General features: G+C 39.0%; 1 protein-coding gene across 1 annotated transcript in view; it reads left to right on the forward strand.

Moving 5' to 3' along the window:
* Positions 1-19,610, forward strand: part of LOC118324350 (contactin-associated protein-like 2) — a 45,975-nt gene extending 26,365 nt beyond the window's left edge. Inside the window, exons 4-10 of the mRNA XM_035656651.1 lie at positions 3,890-4,037; positions 11,025-11,077; positions 11,324-11,474; positions 12,492-12,676; positions 16,702-16,845; positions 18,095-18,356; positions 19,549-19,610. Coding sequence (XP_035512544.1) covers positions 3,890-4,037; positions 11,025-11,077; positions 11,324-11,474; positions 12,492-12,676; positions 16,702-16,845; positions 18,095-18,356; positions 19,549-19,610 — 1,005 coding nt within the window. The remainder of the gene's footprint in view (positions 1-3,889; positions 4,038-11,024; positions 11,078-11,323; positions 11,475-12,491; positions 12,677-16,701; positions 16,846-18,094; positions 18,357-19,548) is intronic.
* Positions 19,611-21,395: the final 1,785 nt, after the last annotated feature.

Below are 21,395 nucleotides of genomic sequence, written 5' to 3' on the forward strand. Positions count from 1 at the left end.
ACGTGTACGAAAACAGAAGTAAATATTTTTCTGTTTGAATCTACTAAGGGCTCCCAAGTGCAAGTTATTCTTATTTATTTTATTTTTTGATGGAATACTGCAGTACACTTTAAGAGTAGTTTGACGTACATAGCATAATCAATTTTAGGCCTAAACTTGGAGAGAAACACACAAATCTATAAAAGCATTTGCGCGCGTGCACACACACCCACACAGACACTGAGTAAAAACTGTCTGCCTCAGGCACTTTGTGGCCTTTGTTGCTGTAAATTACCTTAGTTCTTGATTAAACAAAACGTCAAAGTGTCTAAGCTCTTAAGTTACACTTACACACACATATGCTGAAATAAACGCTCACACTTTTCACTATGATGTGACACACACACACACACACACACACACACAAATTCCCAATTACTCATTGGTTTGCTGGTTAATGATTTGACTTTGGAGGAGAGGGAATTAAATGGTTGACTAGGCAGAATTTTGCGAGGTGTTCAGCATCCACAACTTTTTTCTCCATCCTCCTCTCTTCCCTATCCTGCCTTCTGCCCTCCACTCTGCATAGTAATGCCTTTGAATTGAGCTGTTCATTCAGCCAAGCACAGATAAGTGCCGAATAGCAGGATGAACACAATAGAGAAATAAAAGAAGGAAGCTGGAAAAACGGGATTGGGGAGATGGAGCTTTTGGGTGGAGACAAAACATTTTTTTCTTCTCTCTCTTTCTCTCACTCGCTCTCTTTCTTACTTTTATACCTTGACAACAGTAGGAAGAGAAAAGTGTCGGCTGGACAAAAAGAAGTTAAGTGTTCTGCACGCAGTCAATCAAGTCCTCCGTAGATATACTGTATTCAGAGTTTTTTTATTATTATTTTAACTATGAAATGAGCTTAAGGGCGATATCACATTTTAACATTGCAGAAAAGTTCAAATGGGAAGGTGTTGTGTGGGCGATTGTGTGTCTGTGTGTGTTTGCATATGTGCTTCCTCCGTGCAAACTGATACATTTGTGTTTTTTGTGCATTAAATCCTGAGCCAGGACCACAGGCATTTTGGAAACTGAATAGTGAAGGACAAACATGTTGATGAGGAGCACAGGACGTGAAGGAGGATTTACAAGATTTGACAGGAAAAAGAGAAGAGAGGGATGAGTTTTGCAGAGAAAATCCAAGAAATGTACAAACAACTCCACAGGGTGGTGCTAGCCCCAGTGATTAAAGGAATATTTAAGTTTTGAAGACATTTTTAACCAGTATTTCTTCTTCCAAATTCTCTTTCTATGTCTTGGCATGCAGTTTAAAGGTATGTTAAACTGCAAATTTATCTCAGCTCAACTCAAAAAAACTGCACTTTAAAGTAGGGATATACACTTTCTGCAGCTCTGAGGAAGAAAGAAACATTTTCAGAAGTACACTGTAAACCAGAAGTGAAGTGTAATTCTTTTTTAAGTCTCTATGCCTTTATTCATTTGTTAATTGTTTTAGTGTGGTGGTTTTACAGTGATTTTCCTTCTCCTCCTGAGTTGGGCTGCCATTTGATCTCATAAAGATCCATGAGCAACAATAACGTCACCATTTGACATATATATCATACATATCAAACTGCATGCAGAAATATGAGAAAAACATTAAAGAGCTCATGAGACCTGCTGTATGCGGGAAAAAGTCAAAAGCCAAGCTATCCCATATGTTCATGAACTTGAATATGATGATTAAATCCTTTAGAACCACTCTAGTTCTTCATTTTTCAGCTAATAAGTTGACACTAGTTGACACTGGTTGACAAATGGTTTCCCTTGGCTGAATCTATTATCCTCTATTATCTAAAAAGGTAATTTTTATAGCTGGTGACATACATACAGTAGTATGAGCGAGTTGCATTCATTTCCCTCAAAAACAGCACAGCTGCCCTTGAGCAAGTCACTTAACCCAGATCTTCAGGACCTGTGCACCTGCAGAGAGTAGACGCTGCAGTTAAAGTATACTGAAGGGCTCCCTGATGAGTCATGTGGAGCTGTGTGAATGTGAAGCAGGGCACTAATAAAAAAGCTTGTGTGTGTATGTTTGTGCGCTCAGTTAACCTTTTCTGGATAAATAAAGATTAAAAATGAAAGTGAGGGAAAGGCATGAAGGAGATGGAAGCACTGTTCACCTCATGTCTACTCCCTCGCCACAGAGGAAGCTCAGTTGCTCTGAGCTTAGTGTGAACTCTTGACCATCTCCTCTTTTGCAGATAGCATATCTTCAGGGGTACATACTTGGGTCACTGAGGGAGTAAGCTCAAAGCAGAGCGTCTCAGCAGAGCTTTTTCCCCCCACGCTCATCCACTGCCCTGCCCACTTCATGTCTTATCTAGAATAACACATGGCTGTCTAGTGTCTTGCTCTTGTCTAGTTACCTGCTAGGCCATTAATGATGCTTCTCCCCAATGGTTCGTGCCAACTGTTCACTCCGTGTGTGTACAAGAAAAGCATGGGGAACAATGGTCGTGGTGTGTATGTTTGTTTCGGAGAGGAGGGAAAGCACAGAAGTGAAATAGTTCAGGGACTGTGGTGAAGTAAATTTGTAGGTGGTTTGTGGTTCTCCCCATCATGTGAAGTGAAAGAAAGAAAGGAGTTGAAATAAAGGGTCATGTAAAACAGTACATTGTACTCTTGGTAGGTGCTATTTTGTGAAACAGATTTTTCTCACATTTCTCTCTTTTCCACTGAGTAAAGAAAAACAGTTATACAGTTATGCAGTTATACAGCTACACCTCTCTAACAAAATGTCATAATAAAATCACAAGAAGAATGAAACTAACGCAATTAAGTTGGTTAAGAAACCTTTAGGCACTGTTTATCCACACATCCACACATCCATTTGAGATTTTTTTGTGATACAATGAGCAAACCGAGCCTCTCAGTCATGGTGACAGGCTTAGGACTTTAGAATGACTGGAAAAATGCAATCTCCTCCCTGTGACAATTCAACATAAAAGAGTCAATCAAGTCAAACCACGTGAGGATATTAACGATTGTCTAGATAATTAAAATTCACAATGATAAATGACCAGATCACGATAATATTGTATATGGTCCCATTCCTACATGCAATTAAGCCTTTACTGAATGCTTTTATAGTGGCCACAGTAAGTGTAGTTCTTTTGGTGCACCGGTGCCATTACATTTCTAAAGAACTGTTGTAAGTCTGTTGGCATGACTCTGTTGTAAGTCTGTTGGCATGACTGGTGAATGGCTACCATGTTGTTGCTCCAAACGCAGGAGTTTACTGTTAAGTCAAATGGTTAAACTTGTTCTTTGAAGCTATATATGATTTTACACAAATCCCAAGCCAGTGTCTCGTACGCTGTTTTGTATGTGAATAATAAAAGGTAAATAAATCAACAGACATCGGACAATTTTGCTGAGAAACGATGTGTTCCCACTAGCTTTGTACATGTTTTTATTTGTTCACAGACAATTCAGCATGATGTTTAAGCAGCTAGAAGCTGAGATTTCATCGACTGCTCTAACTGCATGTGTAGAGCAGAGTTACAAGCACCCATGAATCTTTGGGGACCCAGAAATCAGCCTAATATGAAATGATGTGAGCAAGGAGTGTCTTACATCTATTTCGGATTGAATACAATATGCAATATCCTCCTCAAATCCCCCGCAGTCAGGTTGTCTTATGGCGGACATATTAGATATGTAGACTTATAATTATTTTGTATGTTTTGTGAGTGCACACCTTTAGGGCAGGATGTGGTTAGTGGAACAAATACTCTTGCTCCTAGTCCTGAAGCTGCTTGTTTGACTGCAGGCTTGTGGCTTTGATGTATTTAATTTAATTGTGTGTGTATATGTGTGTGTGTGTGTGTGTGTGTGTGTGTGCGTGTGTTCACAGGCCTTCTCTGGGAACTCCAACTCGGAAAGCGCCGTTCGCCACGAGTTGCAGCAGGGAATCGTGGCGCGCTTCCTCAGGCTCGTCCCGCTGGACTGGAGCGAAGAAGGACGGATTGGTCTGCGCATAGAAGTCTATGGCTGCTCCTACTGTGAGTTGAGGCAAACACACACGCACAGTCTTAGTCTTTAGCACACCTGCTGCGTTTCTATTCTACTGTCTCTTTTATATTTCTGTTTTACATGAATACGCACACATGCACAACACATACAGTGTCAAACCTGTAATCTTCACATATTGTTAAATAAAAACAAAGGACATTGCTGTTTACTTGCATATTTATAGTCCCTTGGTGGCTTGTGTCAAACAGGAGTCAGTGATATTACAACACTCACGTACAACAGGTAACTAGATCTATTCACTCCAGTACTTGTAATTGTAAGTAATAATATGTAAGTATTTCCAACAATTACTATTAACATTTATAATTATGGTTCCATGGGGAGGGCCTAATGATGGTTTGTCAGCTCCAGTCAAGTCATTTTTCTTCATTATGAGCTAATTCTGCATTTGAATCAAACACAAACCCAGCGTGAAAACCTTCCTGGACACACAAAAAACCTCAATGTGCACAAATATGCAAAGCACAGTTAGAGACTGACAGACACATACAAATGCACACACTTACACACTGTCTTCCACTTTCTAACAAATGTATCATCCAGGGAACTGACTCTCTTGCAGCCTCTTTGCTCTCATCCTATTAAAGGTTGCCAAATTGATTTTGATAACAATTTTCAATTAAGGCTCTGCATAAATTACTGTTAGAAGTGACACACGTACATCTTTCATTCCGAAGATGCGATTACACTGTGTGTGGATCTGTCTGTGAGTGTGTGCGTCCGTGTGTGTGTGTGTGTGTGTGTGTGAATACAAGGGCGTGTATTGCATTCCAGTCAGCCCTCACCCCTTTCATTATATTTCCCTTGTTTCATTTCCTTCACATATTAAAATAAAAGCAAGTCAGTAATGATAAGGATGACAAGATGTGGCACAAACACAGAGAGATGCACATGTTTATGCACAGAACAATACAACACCAAACTCCAGCCCACGCTAAGTTCATACACATCCCAGGGCCCCATTCCAACTGCACTCACAAACAGCTTTAACTAGGAAATAATTCACTTCTGCTACACGTGACTGCTTTTAGTGCTTGTTGCTATTTTTGAGGCAGGTAGCAGTCAGTGTAGGACCTGCTCAGATCATTTAATAATTTATGAGCAACTTTTTTACTTATACTAATCCAAATAGAAGAAGATTAACTTTATTAATCCCAAATGGGGATTTTTTTTTTCCCTCAATGTTTTTACACACACATTTGCCTGAAATACCAACACACACACAGGGCTTACATACATGCAAATGCAGAAAGATGTTGGAGTGAGTTAGGGAGAGTTAGGTTTCGGTGCCTTGCTCAGGTGCACCTTGGCAATGCCCAGGAGGTGGAAACAGCACCTCTCCAGCTACTATTCCACACTCCATACTGTGGTGCATGCTGGTGTTCAACCAGTGACCCTCTGGTTCCGAAGCCAAGTCCCTGACTGAGCTACAGTATAAAGCATCGTGTTCGAGTAAGACTCAACAAGATATATCTCTCAACTTTAGTGAAAGACATGTGGGAACGATGAATATCGTACAGAACAGTGAAGCTGGCTGTCAAAAACCAGTAGTTATGAGAGTTGTAACTTTGATAAAACGATAAAGCCTGCACACTTGCTCACTGCCACAGAACTTTTTTTGTATAATGACAGTGTTTTGATTCTAGATGTATTTTCGTCATGCTGGTTAGAAGTCCATAGAAACAAGTATCTATACACACAGATACCAGATACATCAACACATATATTAAAATCACCAACATACAGAATGTATAAAGTAGAAAGTGGAAAAAGAGATATCTCAAATTCATGTACAAAACTAGTAACATACCTGAAACCAGTCTATACCTGCAAAGTATTTTCATAAATGGTTACTAGTTGATTTTAAACAACAGGAAAAGTTGGTTTATCCAAGTTGGCTTGTTACACTGACATCACTCTGTTTGGTAAATGTAAAAGTAAGTATACTTAGACTGACTAAAGTAGAATCACTAAAGATTACATTTGATGTAGATTTAAATTTATTTATTCTGCCGCTTCCCCACTGACTTGTCAGTAGTCTTCAAACAGTGTGGCAGGTGTTACGAATGTTTCTGCAATGGATCTGTTGAAATTTAATATCTACTGGCTCTAACTGCCATCTGAATGCATATGAGGTTTGTACATTAAAATGTCATCTCATCTCTTTAGGTTATGATTTGCTGTCCAACCATTTTCCACGTGATGCAAAAGAGGTTTTATCGCTTAAAATAATATTGTAGCCGGTTACAGCTCCCAGGAAATAAAACAAAGTAAAGACTTGATTTTCAAAGGGGGCCCATTAATTTGTAGAATAAATAATTTTCTCTCCATCAAAAATTCCCCTTCAGCCAGCCCTATAGCACATAATAAGAGATACAGTACAACAGAGACTATGCACTCCAACACCCCCCTACAGTAGAATTGGACTTAGAGGTTTAGCAAAATCTGGGCAGGAAAAGATAATAAGTTTCATTTTTTCCTGCCTGAACATGACTTCAGCCAGCACCAGCTCGAGTGGAGCTGCTCGTAGGCCAGTAGGGGAATACTGGGATTATGGTTAACTCCCACATGTTTTACCAGTGTGAAATAAATCATAATGAAATAGATCATGTGGGCTCTCTCTACTGTAGCTTTCTTTTTTTCTATTAAAATAAGACTATTATAGAAATACATTTCTGGCTTTGATATCCTGTCATTCAACAGACAGATGGACCATTTGGTTGATTGAGGTAAACAACAATGCTATCAAAAGAACATATCTATTTCTAGGCCAAATAAGCACAGAGAGTTTGATGTGTTTTTCTGACAGATATGAATGTTGTCCACCACGCCTTGACATCTGTCAGATGAGACGCATAATAAATACACAATCCGGGTGAACACATGCTTACTACTGGAATATCAGAGATAACACAGAGAGACAGAGACACTAACACACACACACCTACTCATGTACACACACCCCTTTTCGGGTGCGTCATCTTTCAGAGTTGTCTGTCAGCTGTGTTTTGAAGCCCACGGTGCTCTCTCATGATTACGCTGTCACTGCTCCTTTCTTCAGCATTCAGTCAGAAAATAAGAACTCATACATTTGTCTGTTCATCTACCCACCTTTCACTCCGCAACTCTCTGATTCTTTTAGAATCAACTTCTTGTAAATGTTTTCCTGCTTCCCAATCCAGAGATGAAAGAGAGGAGAAGTACAGTGTTGGGCAATGACAAAAGAGGATGAAAAAGGAAAGCACAAAAGAGAAGTAGTAGGAGGAGAAGGAGGCAGATAAATATGGATGTTATGTTCCCAGCATAATCACCAAATATGTTGGTTGTAGATCATAATTCTGGGTTTTGAAAATGTATGATAATTAAATGCAATGCCATATTATGACTCATCTAGGACTGTGCAATGAAAGGCTGTGTGTGTATGTGTATGTGCCAGAGCTAGAGGCTATAAAGGAGTCATGATCCACCTTGCTGTGGAATTTACATGCTCATTTCCATTTTGATTAACAAAGGATCAACAGAAAATCAATTATTTCATAGATGAGTCAGGAAATAGTAGAGCTGGTATGTGAGAGAAAGGGGAGTCAGACAGAAACGGAGAGTACAAATTTAATTTTCTGTACAAATCACTTTCACGCAAGTAGAATTTCCAAAGAATGCAAGCATATCACATCTGACTTCAACCTGTGACCTTTTTACCCCAATAATATCTAAATCTGTTGTCAGGATGATGTATCCCCATCAACAGCTGTCAAATATAAGAAATGCACTTGTGTACATTTGTTTATGGATGGCATATATTTTTCTGGAGCAGGACTGAGGCCAGACAAACAGCTAAAAGAGCATCATTGTAGCCTTCAGAGTCAGGGGTGCAATAAATATGGAAAAAGGGGGTCGGGGGGTGCATACAGTGTTACAATACAGGGCTGAGGCCAACAGTTCTTTCCACTATGGATAAATCTATATTATTATTGTAGTATTTGTGTTCATCATTTTATCTATAAAATATCAAAAACTTTGACACAATTTATACCAGATTGTAAAGTAACATCTTACATGTCATTATTTCATCTTACCAAAGTGCTATACACAACTTCCAGTTTAATGAAAAGCCAAATCCTTGGGTGTAGGTAGGTCATTCTGTGAGTGACCTGCTTTTATGCTCACAGCCACCTAATTTGCTGCTTGCCAAACGACACATGTTGCCATGGATACAATTTTATATTATCAGTTCACCTTTGATTTTGCCATATTGCTTAACACTGGCTAGCAAAAAATAATGAGTAGTGATGTGTGTGTATGCAGCCAAACTGATCTTAGCCAGTACTGGGGGGGGTACTGGGACCAGTACTCGGGCGGTAGTGAGACCTGCATGGCTCTATAATTAACATAGAGGTATAGTACTTCTGTATTATGGGAGTTTATATATTTTTTTCTATAGTGTGTCAGCTCTTTGGGCCTACACACTTCACACACACACTTCACACACACACACTTCACACACGCACCTAGATACATTAAGTTCTCAGTCATCTTTGGTCAATCATGCCTTTTTCTGCCATTTTCTCTCTGGCTGTGCAGACTGTCATTCCCCTTGCTGTCTTATAATTAGGGCTACAACTAACGATTATTTTCACTATCCATTAATCTGTCTTTTCGCGATTAATCGATTTATTGTACGGTCCACAAAATGTTAGAAAATGGTAAAAAAAATATGTCCCAAAGCCCACGGTGACACCCTCAAATGTCTCTTGTTTTGTCCACAATTAAAATATATTCAGTTAACTGTCGTGGAGGACTAAAGAAACCAGAAAATATTTATATTTGAGAAGCAGAAATCAGAGAATTTTGTTTCTTAAAAAATGACTGAAAACGATTAATTGGCTAATCATGTCTTGTCGTTTTGTTGGAAACTATACAAATTGACACATTTAGATGATCTGAAGGACAACGTGTGCAGTAAACATGTATAATAATATACTATATATAACACTTTTTTGCCATTTGAAGTAGAGAATGATTATGAATATATAGTGCACATTACTTCAGTCTGAATTTTCATCATGATTTCAAATGTAGTATCTAACTTAATAAACAGCTATAAATAATTTTTCTAAAAACAGTCACCCTTGTGCGGGTAACATGACAGTAGTTTTAAGACCCTGATAAGTAATAACTTCCAGTATTATTTATTTGAAAATTATATTAGCTGTCATGCAGCTGTCTATATTAAACTTCATCTCCATCTCAATCACCCTCTATCGCTTCACATCTCTGGAAATCTGGTGGAACACCACCATCTGGGTCAGGCTCCAGAATGGCGTTGTCTCCTGGGTTTGGGTCTGGAAACCTCTGCCATCTTGAGTGCATGCCATCACAGCTGCCCTGGCTAGAGACCAAGTAGTCGTCCCCTGTTACTTTGCTTCTCAGTGGGTCACCCTCCCTCCCTCCTTCTCTTTCATTCTCTGAATCTCACAGTGGTCTGCAGGTGGTGGGAAAGCCCTCCATCCTCCATAAAGTCTCCCTCCTGACATCAAGCACTCAGCTGCGCTGGCAACCCCTTTCTGAGCAGCACACCTAGATCTGCAATATCTCATAAAACAATTGGAAAACTGTCAACTACCACCACAGTTTCCACCATAAATGTGACAGAAGAAGATGATGAGAGTGACAGGGGGAGAGACCAGAGAGAGAGAGAGAAAGAGGGATAAAGCAAATAAAGTGATGGAAGGAAGAAGGGAAACTAAAAAGGGAAGCAAAAGAAGAGATACAATAAGATGGGGAGAAATGGAGACAGATGAAAGCGAACAAGAGAAAGAGAACAAGAACTAGTGCGAGAACAACACTGAAGAGTTAAGCAACAGAAGAGATGGAAAGTTGTATTTCCACCCAGTGAGAGGCATCATGAGATCATTTGGGAAGCACTGAAGTTGGAACAAAGGAAACAGATGTAATTCTATCCAACCCCCCCTCTGCTTGGCATAGTTGTGTGCGTGTGTGTGTTATATAAGTGAGAAAGCAAGAGAGCACGAAAGATTGAGGGACGGCGTGACCATGCATGAGTGTGTCTGCATATAAGATGATCTGATCTTTCCCAAGCTCTGTTATCCTATCATAGCCTGTACTCTACTTCTCTAACCAATCACACCACACAGACACACACTCTACTCTAACCACTTGAACAGTTGGGGTGATGATAGTAAGATTGAAGAGAGCCTCAAGCACCGCACTTTATTTCTCCTCTCAAGATCTGAAAATCTCCTCCACCGTTGCCTGTCTCCTTTCTGTCCCCCTTCTTTTTAACATGGAAACCTTCATTGTAACATGCAACTATATATATAATTTGGAGTTATATAGCATTTTATACCTGTAGTTAAGGTGTCTTAAGTTCTTGTTTATTAGACAATTGTTGTCAATTGTCCCTGCAAGCCAACTGACAGTGAGCCAGCATGTGCAATATCAGGACTCTGAAACAGAAGCAGCTAAATAGAATTCAGACATCATTCATTTTATTACTTACACCTGTGCTTTTCATACTGTGACAAGTCAAAATGTCTTCTGTGAAAAAGGCCTGTTGGCTACAGTATTCAGATTCAGATGGCGAGTACGGCCAGTAGATATTAAATTTCCACAGGTCCTTTGCCTGTTCACCTGTTCATCATTATTAGCATTACTATCACTACTGTAAATGTCTTTTTTTCTGCCTGTAATGATTTTGTGATTAAATACGGATTTCTTGACCCAGTCATTGAAGAGTGTATGCTTTAGAATGCACTTTGTCAGTTTGGGATAAGGGACTTATCCCTATCTGCACACACATTTTATTTAACTAATCCCTTTCAATGTTGCCTTTTCTCTCTGTTTCTTACTGTCTCTCTCCTCTTGTCTCTCTCTTGTGTTTCCCTGTGTATTCTTCCTCTCTTTGTATCTCAATTGTTTCCCTCTGTCTTTTTTAGGGGCGGGCGTGATCAACTTCGATGGACAGGGTGTAATCTCATATCGTTTTAAGGTATTGGATTTACTACCTTGATATTCTTTACTGTGACTAAACCTCCCAATTAAAAGTCATACTATCAATATCCTTTAAGGACATAAAGCTTGGATCCTAAAAAAATAACAAATACAATATGATATGATGGGAAAGTTGTTTTTCATATTTTTTTTCCTACCTTTTTTAATGAGAAAAACAAAATTGAAACACCTGTGCTGTTAAACAAGCATGTGGGCTTTATGGTGTTTGTTGACATTTGTGCAGGTGAAGAAGATGAAGATCATTAAGGATGTGATTGCACTGAGGTTCAAGACATCAGAGAGTGAGGGTGTAATTCTCCATGGGGAAGGCCAACAGGGAGACTACATCACTCTGGAGCTTCGCAAGGCCAAGCTGCTGCTGCAGATAAACCTGGGTGGGCAACAAATTAAAGGCAATTATTTAGATAAATTATACACTGACAGCAGGGGCTACCATGCAAGGTGCCAACCTGCTCATTTATTAGTAGTTAGGGGTTCAGTGTGTTCCTCAAAGATGCTTTGACACTCTTTCTGGAGAAACCAGTATCCTTCTGATTACTAGACGGCCGCTCTACCTCCTGAACCGTGCCGTACTCAGTCTAATGCATACAGCTACACTACACTGGTCGTGTTTGAAGCAACTTGACAAGTCAAAAGAATAATACCATTATTATAGGCTTGACAATAATCCAAAGCTTTTCTAATCAAAATGTATGCCGTGTCTGTCAAGATAACAGTATCTTGGAGCTAAGATAAACTGTCCAGGCACAGCTTTCTACCCTTTACGCTGTAAACAACAGCTACAACAATCCATAAGCGCGTGGAGTATCACTCACTGTCGACCAGCTGTGTTGCTGAAAGAACTGGTGTAACCTTTAAGGATGCCGTACTGCAGCACAGAAGAAACAACTGCAGGGATGCATTTAAGTACCCAGTGTTACAACTAAATTAGGTCTCTTACTGTATAATTACACTTAAATAAATGTCAGGTGTTCTAATGTGCATAAGGATGACTTAATTTACAAACAAATGCACAGAGCAGAATGTTCAGTTTGTGCTATGTGCTGTAAATTTGAATAAACTTGTATACATTTCATAGTCAAGTGTAGTTGATTTTCCTTTTGTGAAGCACTGGAATCATTTCTGGCCTCTTTTTTTTTTTTAGAAATCCCTGCCGGAGAAAATAAATTAATACATTAATAAATAATACATTTTGTATTCATTGCTCTTTGTTAAGCTGCCCAGAATATCAAAACCACTTAAAATTTTCAAGTGTTGCTCTTTAGCTTTCAGAGTAAAAGCATATTTAACTGTTGTTCACACTATTATATCTGACAAATTTTAATTAATTTTTGGCTTGGTGTCCAGTGTGTGTTTTTGTAACTTATATTATTATGACATGTTAATTACAGGCAGTAATCAGTATGGCTCTATCCTGGGTCATACCTCTGTCACCACCGGCAGCCTCTTAGATGACAATCACTGGCACTCAGTGGTGATTGAACGCTACCGTCGCAATGTCAACTTCACCTTGGATAGACACACTCAGCACTTCAGGACCAACGGAGAGTTTGACCACCTCGATCTGGACTATGAGGTGAGAAGCAAAGTATACTAGGTATACAGACAGAAAATGGTTCTCTCCCCTTTGAAATAAATGAAGGAATGAATCCATAATAACGTACATACGTGTCCAGTCACAGACACAGGAGATGATACTAGGCAAAACTACAGCTATACTCTTCATCTATTTCTTTATAAGACATATCAGGTTGACATCTGGTTATCAACTGGTAGACCATGGAAGGAGTGAATGACTAAAATGTCAGCTGATTTATTCAGCTACCTCAGCTTTGCCTGAATGATTGTATTTGTCTGTCAGTCCAGAGCAGCTGCCTGTTATTCAGGTGACTGGCTACTGTAAGAACTACTAGAACTGTTCATCGTAACAGCAAAACATCTGTTAAGTAGCCTGCTAGTTTAGCAGGTTGTCACAATGTGCTCTTAGTTTCTTATTTAACATAGAGAAGCACATTTTTAGGTCAACTTTATTTGTTAAGCCCTAGGTTATGTCACATACAGGTTCCTATTTTCCCAAAGGCGCAAACGCAGCGGTAGCGCAAATGCAGTCCTTTTACAAGTTTCCTTAGGCACTATTTGGTAATTTCCTGGCTCCAAACAAACCTGCTGGTGCCAAGGGGGATGGGTGGTGCAGCTGAGGCTGTGTTTATGCTGATTAGTTGGCGCAGTGCAATTCTGGGGCTAATTTTGGCATGAAATTGGGGTTCCACCTGTTCAGGCCACCTGTTATTGCAAACATAAGGCAATTTTGGTGGTTTTAGTTGGCATGTATGTTGTGTTTTGCCCCTTTTCGGGTTGTTGCACATTTTTGAATCTACTGCAAAATGTACCACTTTTAATGTGATTAAGGTGCAATCTCCAATAGGCGCATTAAAGGCTTTGTCTTAACAATAATGATATTAATTTACTGTGCTAATATTAGCAAATGCAAATACTGAGTTGAAGGTCCTCAGGTAAGGTAATCAATGCATTATTTACTTTAACACATTATTATTATTATTGAAAAGTAGTTATTATACTTCTGTGTCTTACGCACAAAGTGTATTAAAAGAGAAGACTTGGGAAAGTGTTGTTACCAGTATACTGGCACAAACTGATGGACAAAAACATAACAATGTACTGATTTGTCTTTTGTTTGTGTATTTTTGCAGGTAAGCAAACATTATGAAATTTGACTAGTGGACATATGTGTGGTGTGAATGCAGAGGGTCACGGATTAATATGGGACAACGAGTTATTGTTAGCCAAGTCAACTCATAAGCTAAGTTAGCTAACTTTTGCTGAATGTACACTTTTGAATGTTGTGTTGCATCCCAAAAGTGTGAATAGTGTACTGTAGCAGTGAAAAAAGTGGTGTTTTATTTTTATTTTTGTATTATAGTTAACCAATAAATATTTGAAAAGTAAACTGGAAACCGATATTATACACATGCAGTGCAGTGCAGTGCTGAATTTAACCTAAATAAATATAGGTTAATAGATGAGTATTAGCCTACAAGTAAGTATGCACAACTATAACCGGCAGCGTATGCTAGCAGCTGTGGCACTAATATATAATAGCTGCTTGCTCATTCTATCAATGGCAGTATATTTGGGTTGATGGACCACCTCACATGGAATGGATTATCATGTTAATACAGAATATGTACAACACTAGGTAAGGCTTCTAGGCTCTTACCTCAGTACTCCTCTCAAGGAAACTCAAAAATACTAACTTCCTCCTTGATGCCTGGTTTGGAGGTTTAGTAGCATAAAGTGGGAGCAACGCAGCACTGACACTTCAAGTACACTGTGATAATATTATGGATGTGTTGGATATATGTTGCACAGAGAGGAGTATGCCATGTTGAGTGCCATGTTGAGTGTAGTAGTGAGCTAAACTAGCTTGCAGGCTTCATTTTATCAATGTTTGAGTGTTTTGTATTTGTATTTTGAAACCTAATGTTTGGAGATGAATGTTAGTCCTCTTGAAAATAACTGTGTTAGAATTCTGGTTTAGGACCCTTAGGTGTTCTCAGATAAATCTGCCCCCGCCCAAACTGCTGGGAGTCTTAACAGGGCTGTCTCATCTTTACTTATTAATAGTCTTTATGATGATGATGTTTGTCTTCTTCAGCCTCTTTTTATCCCAGTGTTTCTACCTGTTCTTATGCACTTTACTCATGCACTTTGCAGCTGTGTTTTAAACAACCACTTATCACTGGTGGTACCTTGGCCTACTCTGTCTGTATAGTGCATTGATACCACACAGGAAATTAGATATTGGTTTTACTCTGCTATAATGATAATCCATGAAACACACATAATTATTGTCAGTCAGTAATGGAATGCAAAGAGTTCAGCTAATAATACTTAAAACAGGAAATTGATTTTGGAATGCATAATGGGTATAAATGCACTTGTGTGTAATGTAAGCGTGTGCATGCATGTGCAGCTGTGTACGGTGAATACATACTGTAAATAGGTATATGCGTGGGTTTGTGTGAGTTTGTGTATTGATATGTTTGTGTGTGAGCATGTGACCTTTAGCAGGCATTGGTAATATGGCTGATCTGTTCCATTGTTAAGTAGGATACTGAGAAATGGGGCAGGAGAAACCACAGTCCAATTAAATTGAAGCTGTTGAGTTAAAGGATCTTTAGGGAAATCTGTACAATTGGGTGAACCAGGAGGGTGTGTGTGTGTGTGTGTGTGTGTGTGTGTGGTGTGTGTGTTGTGTTGTGTGTGTTGTGTGTGTGTGTGTGTGTGTGTGTGTGTGTGGTGAACCCTGAATGGAACCCGGCAGTGTTACAGCCTGACCAAGTCTCTCTACAGATAGCAAAATTGTGACCAGCTTTTACTCAAAGTGTACCACTATACTCCCCCTAGTCCACACACTTCATCTTGTTTGTGTGTGTGTGCGTCTTTCCGGACATGTGTGTGCACGTCTGTACATTTCTGCTCCCATTTAAGCCTGTAGACTAAATATCCGGGTGCATTTGTGTCTACCCTTGGCAGTAATTACTAAGACTACTGGAGCGTCACCACAGACAGATACAAACACACACGCACACACAGATAAACAGACACATATCGACTGGTAATTGCACACCACCCTCTCTCATTTCGGCTTCCTCAGAGCTACATCTGAAAGAAGAAAAAAACACATGTTCAACTGTAGAAAAATATGAAAATGTAGTTTACATTTTCATCAGTTCTGTGTCCTTCAGCGCTTCCCACCAGATGCCTGTTTATTAGCCTCAATCTCCTCACCTCAGTTCTCCTCTCATCGCATCTGTTCCCTACACAAACCACTGTCTTCTTCTTTGAATGCTTTCTCCCACTCCTCCAGCAGTCACTTTATGTAAATATATATAATGTATATGTCAATAGTATACTGATATCAAGGTGTTTTGTTAAAGAAATGTGATATTAGATTGTTTTACCCCTGCAATGCAGACCCAACATCTTGTGGTTTAGTTTGGGGTTGGCACTAATTTTCATGTATATATAATCAAGAGGCGCGACTGTGGATCAGACCTGGTCCATCCATCTTTGCATTCATTAACAACTGGCCCAAAGGTGGCGCTGCAGTATGTGTCATAAGCATATATATTTATGCCATTTACTTTTTTTTTGGTCTTCCTCTTATCCAAATTGTTACCAACAACCAAATAAAATGGGCCCTTTTAACACAGTTACACCTATTACCACATCTATATGAGACTATTATGACATTTAAGTCAATTTGACACATTTTTGATGTTGTTCACTAAAGGAAAGTATGTATTTTACTTCCCCAGTTGTAAGACTTTTACCATAAACAATAACTGATTGAGATGACATGAAATAGTCCATAGAAATTGAACATTAGCAGGTCTATTTGTAGTGTTGCTACTGTAATCCCTGTTTGTGGGGGAATGGCCAAGCAATAATGCCAGAATAGAACATTTTAATATGTTACGTTTATTTAGCTTTTTGCAATGATCTAGCAGTAGAGGGAGTAGCTAATCTATGGTAGTCTTAATCTTACTGTCTCTTTTTTCCTCTGTTTTTCTCTAGTTGAGCTTTGGGGGGATGCCATACAGTGGGAAGCCAGTGGGAGGAGGGCGGAAGAACTTTAAAGGCTGCATGGAGAGCATCAACTACAATGGAGACAACATTACAGATCTGGCCCGCCGAAAGAAGCTAGACACCTCCAGCTTTGTAAGTGACACGTGTGACACTCTCATATACATATACACATATATATAAACTCAACTCCATTATAAACCCATAAATGTAAAAAGCTTGAAATAACATGCTTATAAAGGCAGCTGAATGCCGAACAAGCTCATTATTGTCACACTAACTTTGTATCTGACCTGAGTGAGGGGGTAAATTATTCACTGTACCAAAACAGTTTAACAGATTCATAATTAATCAGATACAGCTGACCCATCAGTGGCCCCTCCATGTGTTTGCCTCCTGTCTTTGTTCTCCTGCTTGATATCATGGCTGCCATTTCACTGCAGCCTACAGACAGAATTTCATTGCAAAGTACTGTGGAGCAGATTGTTTTCAACCTATCACAACAGAATAAGGAATGCATTCAATGCTTAAATGCTTTGCTTCTTCCCATCAAATGCATGGCACTCTGGATGACTGCTGGATGTAACTTCAGCACATTAAGTGTTTTGCCATCCTTAAAATTAGTTACAATAGACTCAGAGTGTCAGAGCTCTCGTGTCTTCCCATCTCCCCGTTCTCCCTCAACAGTGGACAGGCAGTGTATCTCCTTCGATCTCTGGTGAACTGATTGAACAAATGGAGGCACTAATCAAGTTTGTTTAAAGCAGCACCTCTAATTCTCTCTGATAACTCACACAACCGTTCATTTCTAATCAAAACAGATCTGCTCTCAGATTTCAGAAACACACACACACACACACACATACACACACACCTACACAAACTGGCAGAGGCAATCAGGAATCATCTTTAGTTGGTAAGGCAGCTCAGCATTGAGTGTTTGCTAATGAATTGATTAACAGCACAAGGTTGGAGAAGCTCAATGGTAATTAGTGCCTAAATTCTACAATAGTGTTTGTTTTCCTCCAGCACACAAACATCACCCAGGTTACTGTTTGGCCTTGGTTTTAAAGACAGGGTGAGCCAAAAAGACACATTTTTGTAATGTGTACAAGCAACATCAGTCTTTAAATCTAGCTTCAGTCAGGAACATCTGAAGGTAAACATGCAGAAGCTAGACAAAAGCAACAAAAGCCTGGTGAATAAATACATGATTTCCTAAAGTGTTGAGGCATTTAAAACATTCAAAGAACTTCACACACAAGCCAACATTCAAGAGATTAGCTTTGCTTTTGACTTTTCTCTTTGAAAACCAATTGATAACTTCCTATCATCTCTCTTTGTTGGTGTCTCTCTCCCTCTCTCTGAATCTCTCTCTTGACAGCGTAACCTGTCCTTCTCCTGTGTGGAGACCCACACCTTCCCGGTCTTTTTTAATGCCACCAGCTTCCTACAGCTGCCAGGCCGAGCCAATCACAACACAATATCTGTGAGCTTCCAGTTCCGTACGTGGAACCCCGATGGGCTCCTCCTCTTCAGCAATCTTGATGATGGCACGCTGGAAATCTCCCTCGAGGACAGCAAGGTCGTAGTTCGTATCAATGTGACAAAGGAAACCGGCAACAACCGGGTAGACCTTTCTTCAGGTGAGTTTGTCCACAGATGCACCCACATACACACACAATTTAAACTTTTTGAAGCTGTTTTGTTTTGTATTACATTGACTGATCATCAGTATAATTAATAAAAGTAATTAACCCATTGCACGGAAACTAAATAATTCAGCTATTTATATAATCATTAATTGAAAGACAATTTCACTGTTGAATATTTTGTTTAGGGTTTTTTAAAGTGCAATGTTTGAATTTTTTAGGACAGCTGAGCTGATGTTTTGCACATGTGTATCTGGCTGGTGTTTCGAGTGTCTGGTACAAATTAAGACAATGTCCATGGCTGAAAGTTTGTTTTTTCTTTTTTTTAAGGCTTTATTTTACTTATGGCTCTACATTATAACCAGTTTGTCAGTCAAATATATTTGTATATTTTTACCATCTAAGGATCTTCTGTGATATAGAGCAGCAACATGGGTTAAACATCTATATATATTTGATATAAATCCGCAATGATTTGTACAAAAACTACATTATCCCATCAAAACAATTATGGCCATAGTCTCAATTCATACATTCCCCTCTGGGTTAGAGCTCACCTTCTCACAGACTCTGTCTTGACATGGTCTTAAGCCCAACAACACTGATAAACAACTAATGAAACACATAATGAATGTTTTTAAGCTGTAGGTATAAGATCCTGTCACACAAATGGGAGTCAACAAAGTAAACAAATCAGCAATTCTAGCAAAAAATGTTTGTAACTGTTAATTAGCATCTTTAACTTTATACTTAGTATGAGGAGGACAGGCTGTTTTAGTATTCGAGTTCAACTGCTGTACATGAGGCAAAAATGTTGAAACACATTCATCATTAAGGTAAAAATCAAATTGAAATGAAACTTTATTTTCAACAAGTCTGTCTACAAAGGCCCTTTTAATTCCATTTCTCCCCCCTCCCCTTCCTCCCTTACTCCCTACTACCCTCCCTGCCTCTTCTTCTTTCTTTCTCCCTCCCTCTCTTTCTCTTTCCTTAGACACACTCATTTATTCTGTCCACTGCTGCTTTAATAGGCCATTATGCCCAGGGGTAGGGATTATTACAGAGTTACCCTCTAGGCTAATTGGGCTTGAGCCTGCGATTACATCAGTATTACTAGAATATACAGACACACAAACAGAGACTCGCACACTCAAACACAAGCTCCCTCCTTTGATTCTGTTATTAGTATCTCTAAGAAAGAAAGCCACACTGGCTTCTGGCTTCAATGACACAGTGGGAGCTCAGTAGACTTGTAATGAAATGCTTAGTCCCTCTAAATGGCAAATATACTGTGGAGAGATGTGTAGATGCGCACACACTTAGAAAGAGAGAGAGACAGAGAGTAAAGAGCAGTTCTTACAGAGACTACATAATCTATTTTTCTTTTCCCAGTGGGGATAGTTAGTTTATGAAGCGGTTTAGCGACAGATTAGTCAGACATATAATCAGGCATCTGCTAGAAGGTAAAACAATACAGGCTTTTCCTTTCAATTGTGACGTCTAACCCATTTTACCTTTCAAATGTCCAAGGCTTATAAACAGTGCATTTATAGCCTTTAGTAAATCACAAAAGGTGGTATCACACTGGTGTAAATTACTGTTTTATAGGAGAGAGAAAGGAATAAATGGATTTTTAATGCAAGACATAATTTTTGGCGTTGAACATGTCAAAAATTATCCTTTACAGAAGGTACATTTTAAAAGGTTGAGTTAATTCTTATAACATTAGAAATGTGGGCAGAACATATAATAATAATACATTCATATAGTGCCTCTTGATCTAATCTGGGCCATGTGTACCATGAAGATATTTCTGATTGAGCACATTAGGGCACCAACCACTCACAGCAACTCTCAAATCATATGCACCACTTGATATTTACAACAGTGTGAATGTGAAGACAGGTTTCGATTTCCCACCTACTTTCGAATAAAACCAATTCACTTTGTATAAATATAAACAATGTTAGCTTAAGATGGATACATTGATAACAGAACCATAAATATATTTTGCAAATATCTTCACCCTCAGTAACTGTTATTCTATTTAAAGCGTACTTGCTCATTAACCAATATTTCATGCTTTTTTTATGTTAGTATTGTTCCCTCTAAGAATGAGCACCCTAGTTTGCAGATTTCATTTTATTTTTGATTTATTCTTTTGTACAACATTGCAGAGAGATGAAATTACTGAGAGCCTAATTTAGAGACAAACATCTAACAAGCCGATGAGATATTTGTTTTTCTCAGGAACTGTTGGATCAAACCAAGGCCAAAATGCAAATTAATTTTGGAAATTTTGCTGGTAGGGAGTAATAAGACTCCAATAAGATGCCCATGTCATGCTTCTGCTCTGGGTGTGTCAGTAATGCTAGATAATCCTTTGAGAACACATTATCCAATAGAATATACCCAGGCTCATAGATGTGAGGTTGTTCTGGAGTCTACTTCTGCTCTTTAGCAAAAATTGTTTAATGCCGATAGCAGTACTCTTTTGGCTGTGTGTTATTTTTAAGTGTTAAAATGTGTGTTCTGTGTGTGCAGTTGCAGAGAAATGTATGTTTCTGGTGGTGTTTGGTGTGTGTGTATATATACATATATATATTAATATTGTAAGACGGGAATATTTATGTCTGGATCAAAGAGATGATTCATCAACCTTTTTATGCATGACTGTATGAGACTCAAACTGCCAGTTTGTAAATCCTGTAAGGTTTTTTCTGCAAAACCCAAGTGAATCAGCAGCAGTAGAGAGGGTAGATGAAGAAAGGCAGTTAGTGAATAAAAGCTTCACATCTCTGATAGCATCCAGTCATCTGAATATCTCTTCATAATCTAGTTCTCTCCACGGTGGGTCCCCCATGTTGTTAAAGTCCATTCTGTCCCCTGATTAGAGACAGGGCTAAGGGTACAGTAGATATCTGCCTGCTACTGGGAACACACACAAAGTAATCCCCCTATGCATACACACATATTGAAAAAGTAAGTGTTTACGGATATGTGGTCTTGTCTTGTACGTGTGTGTGTGTGTGT

The sequence above is a fragment of the Morone saxatilis genome, unplaced genomic scaffold (assembly GCF_004916995.1).
Source record: "Morone saxatilis isolate NCDOM2014 unplaced genomic scaffold, NCSU_SB_2.0 Contig0, whole genome shotgun sequence".
Lineage (NCBI taxonomy): Eukaryota > Metazoa > Chordata > Actinopteri > Moronidae > Morone > Morone saxatilis.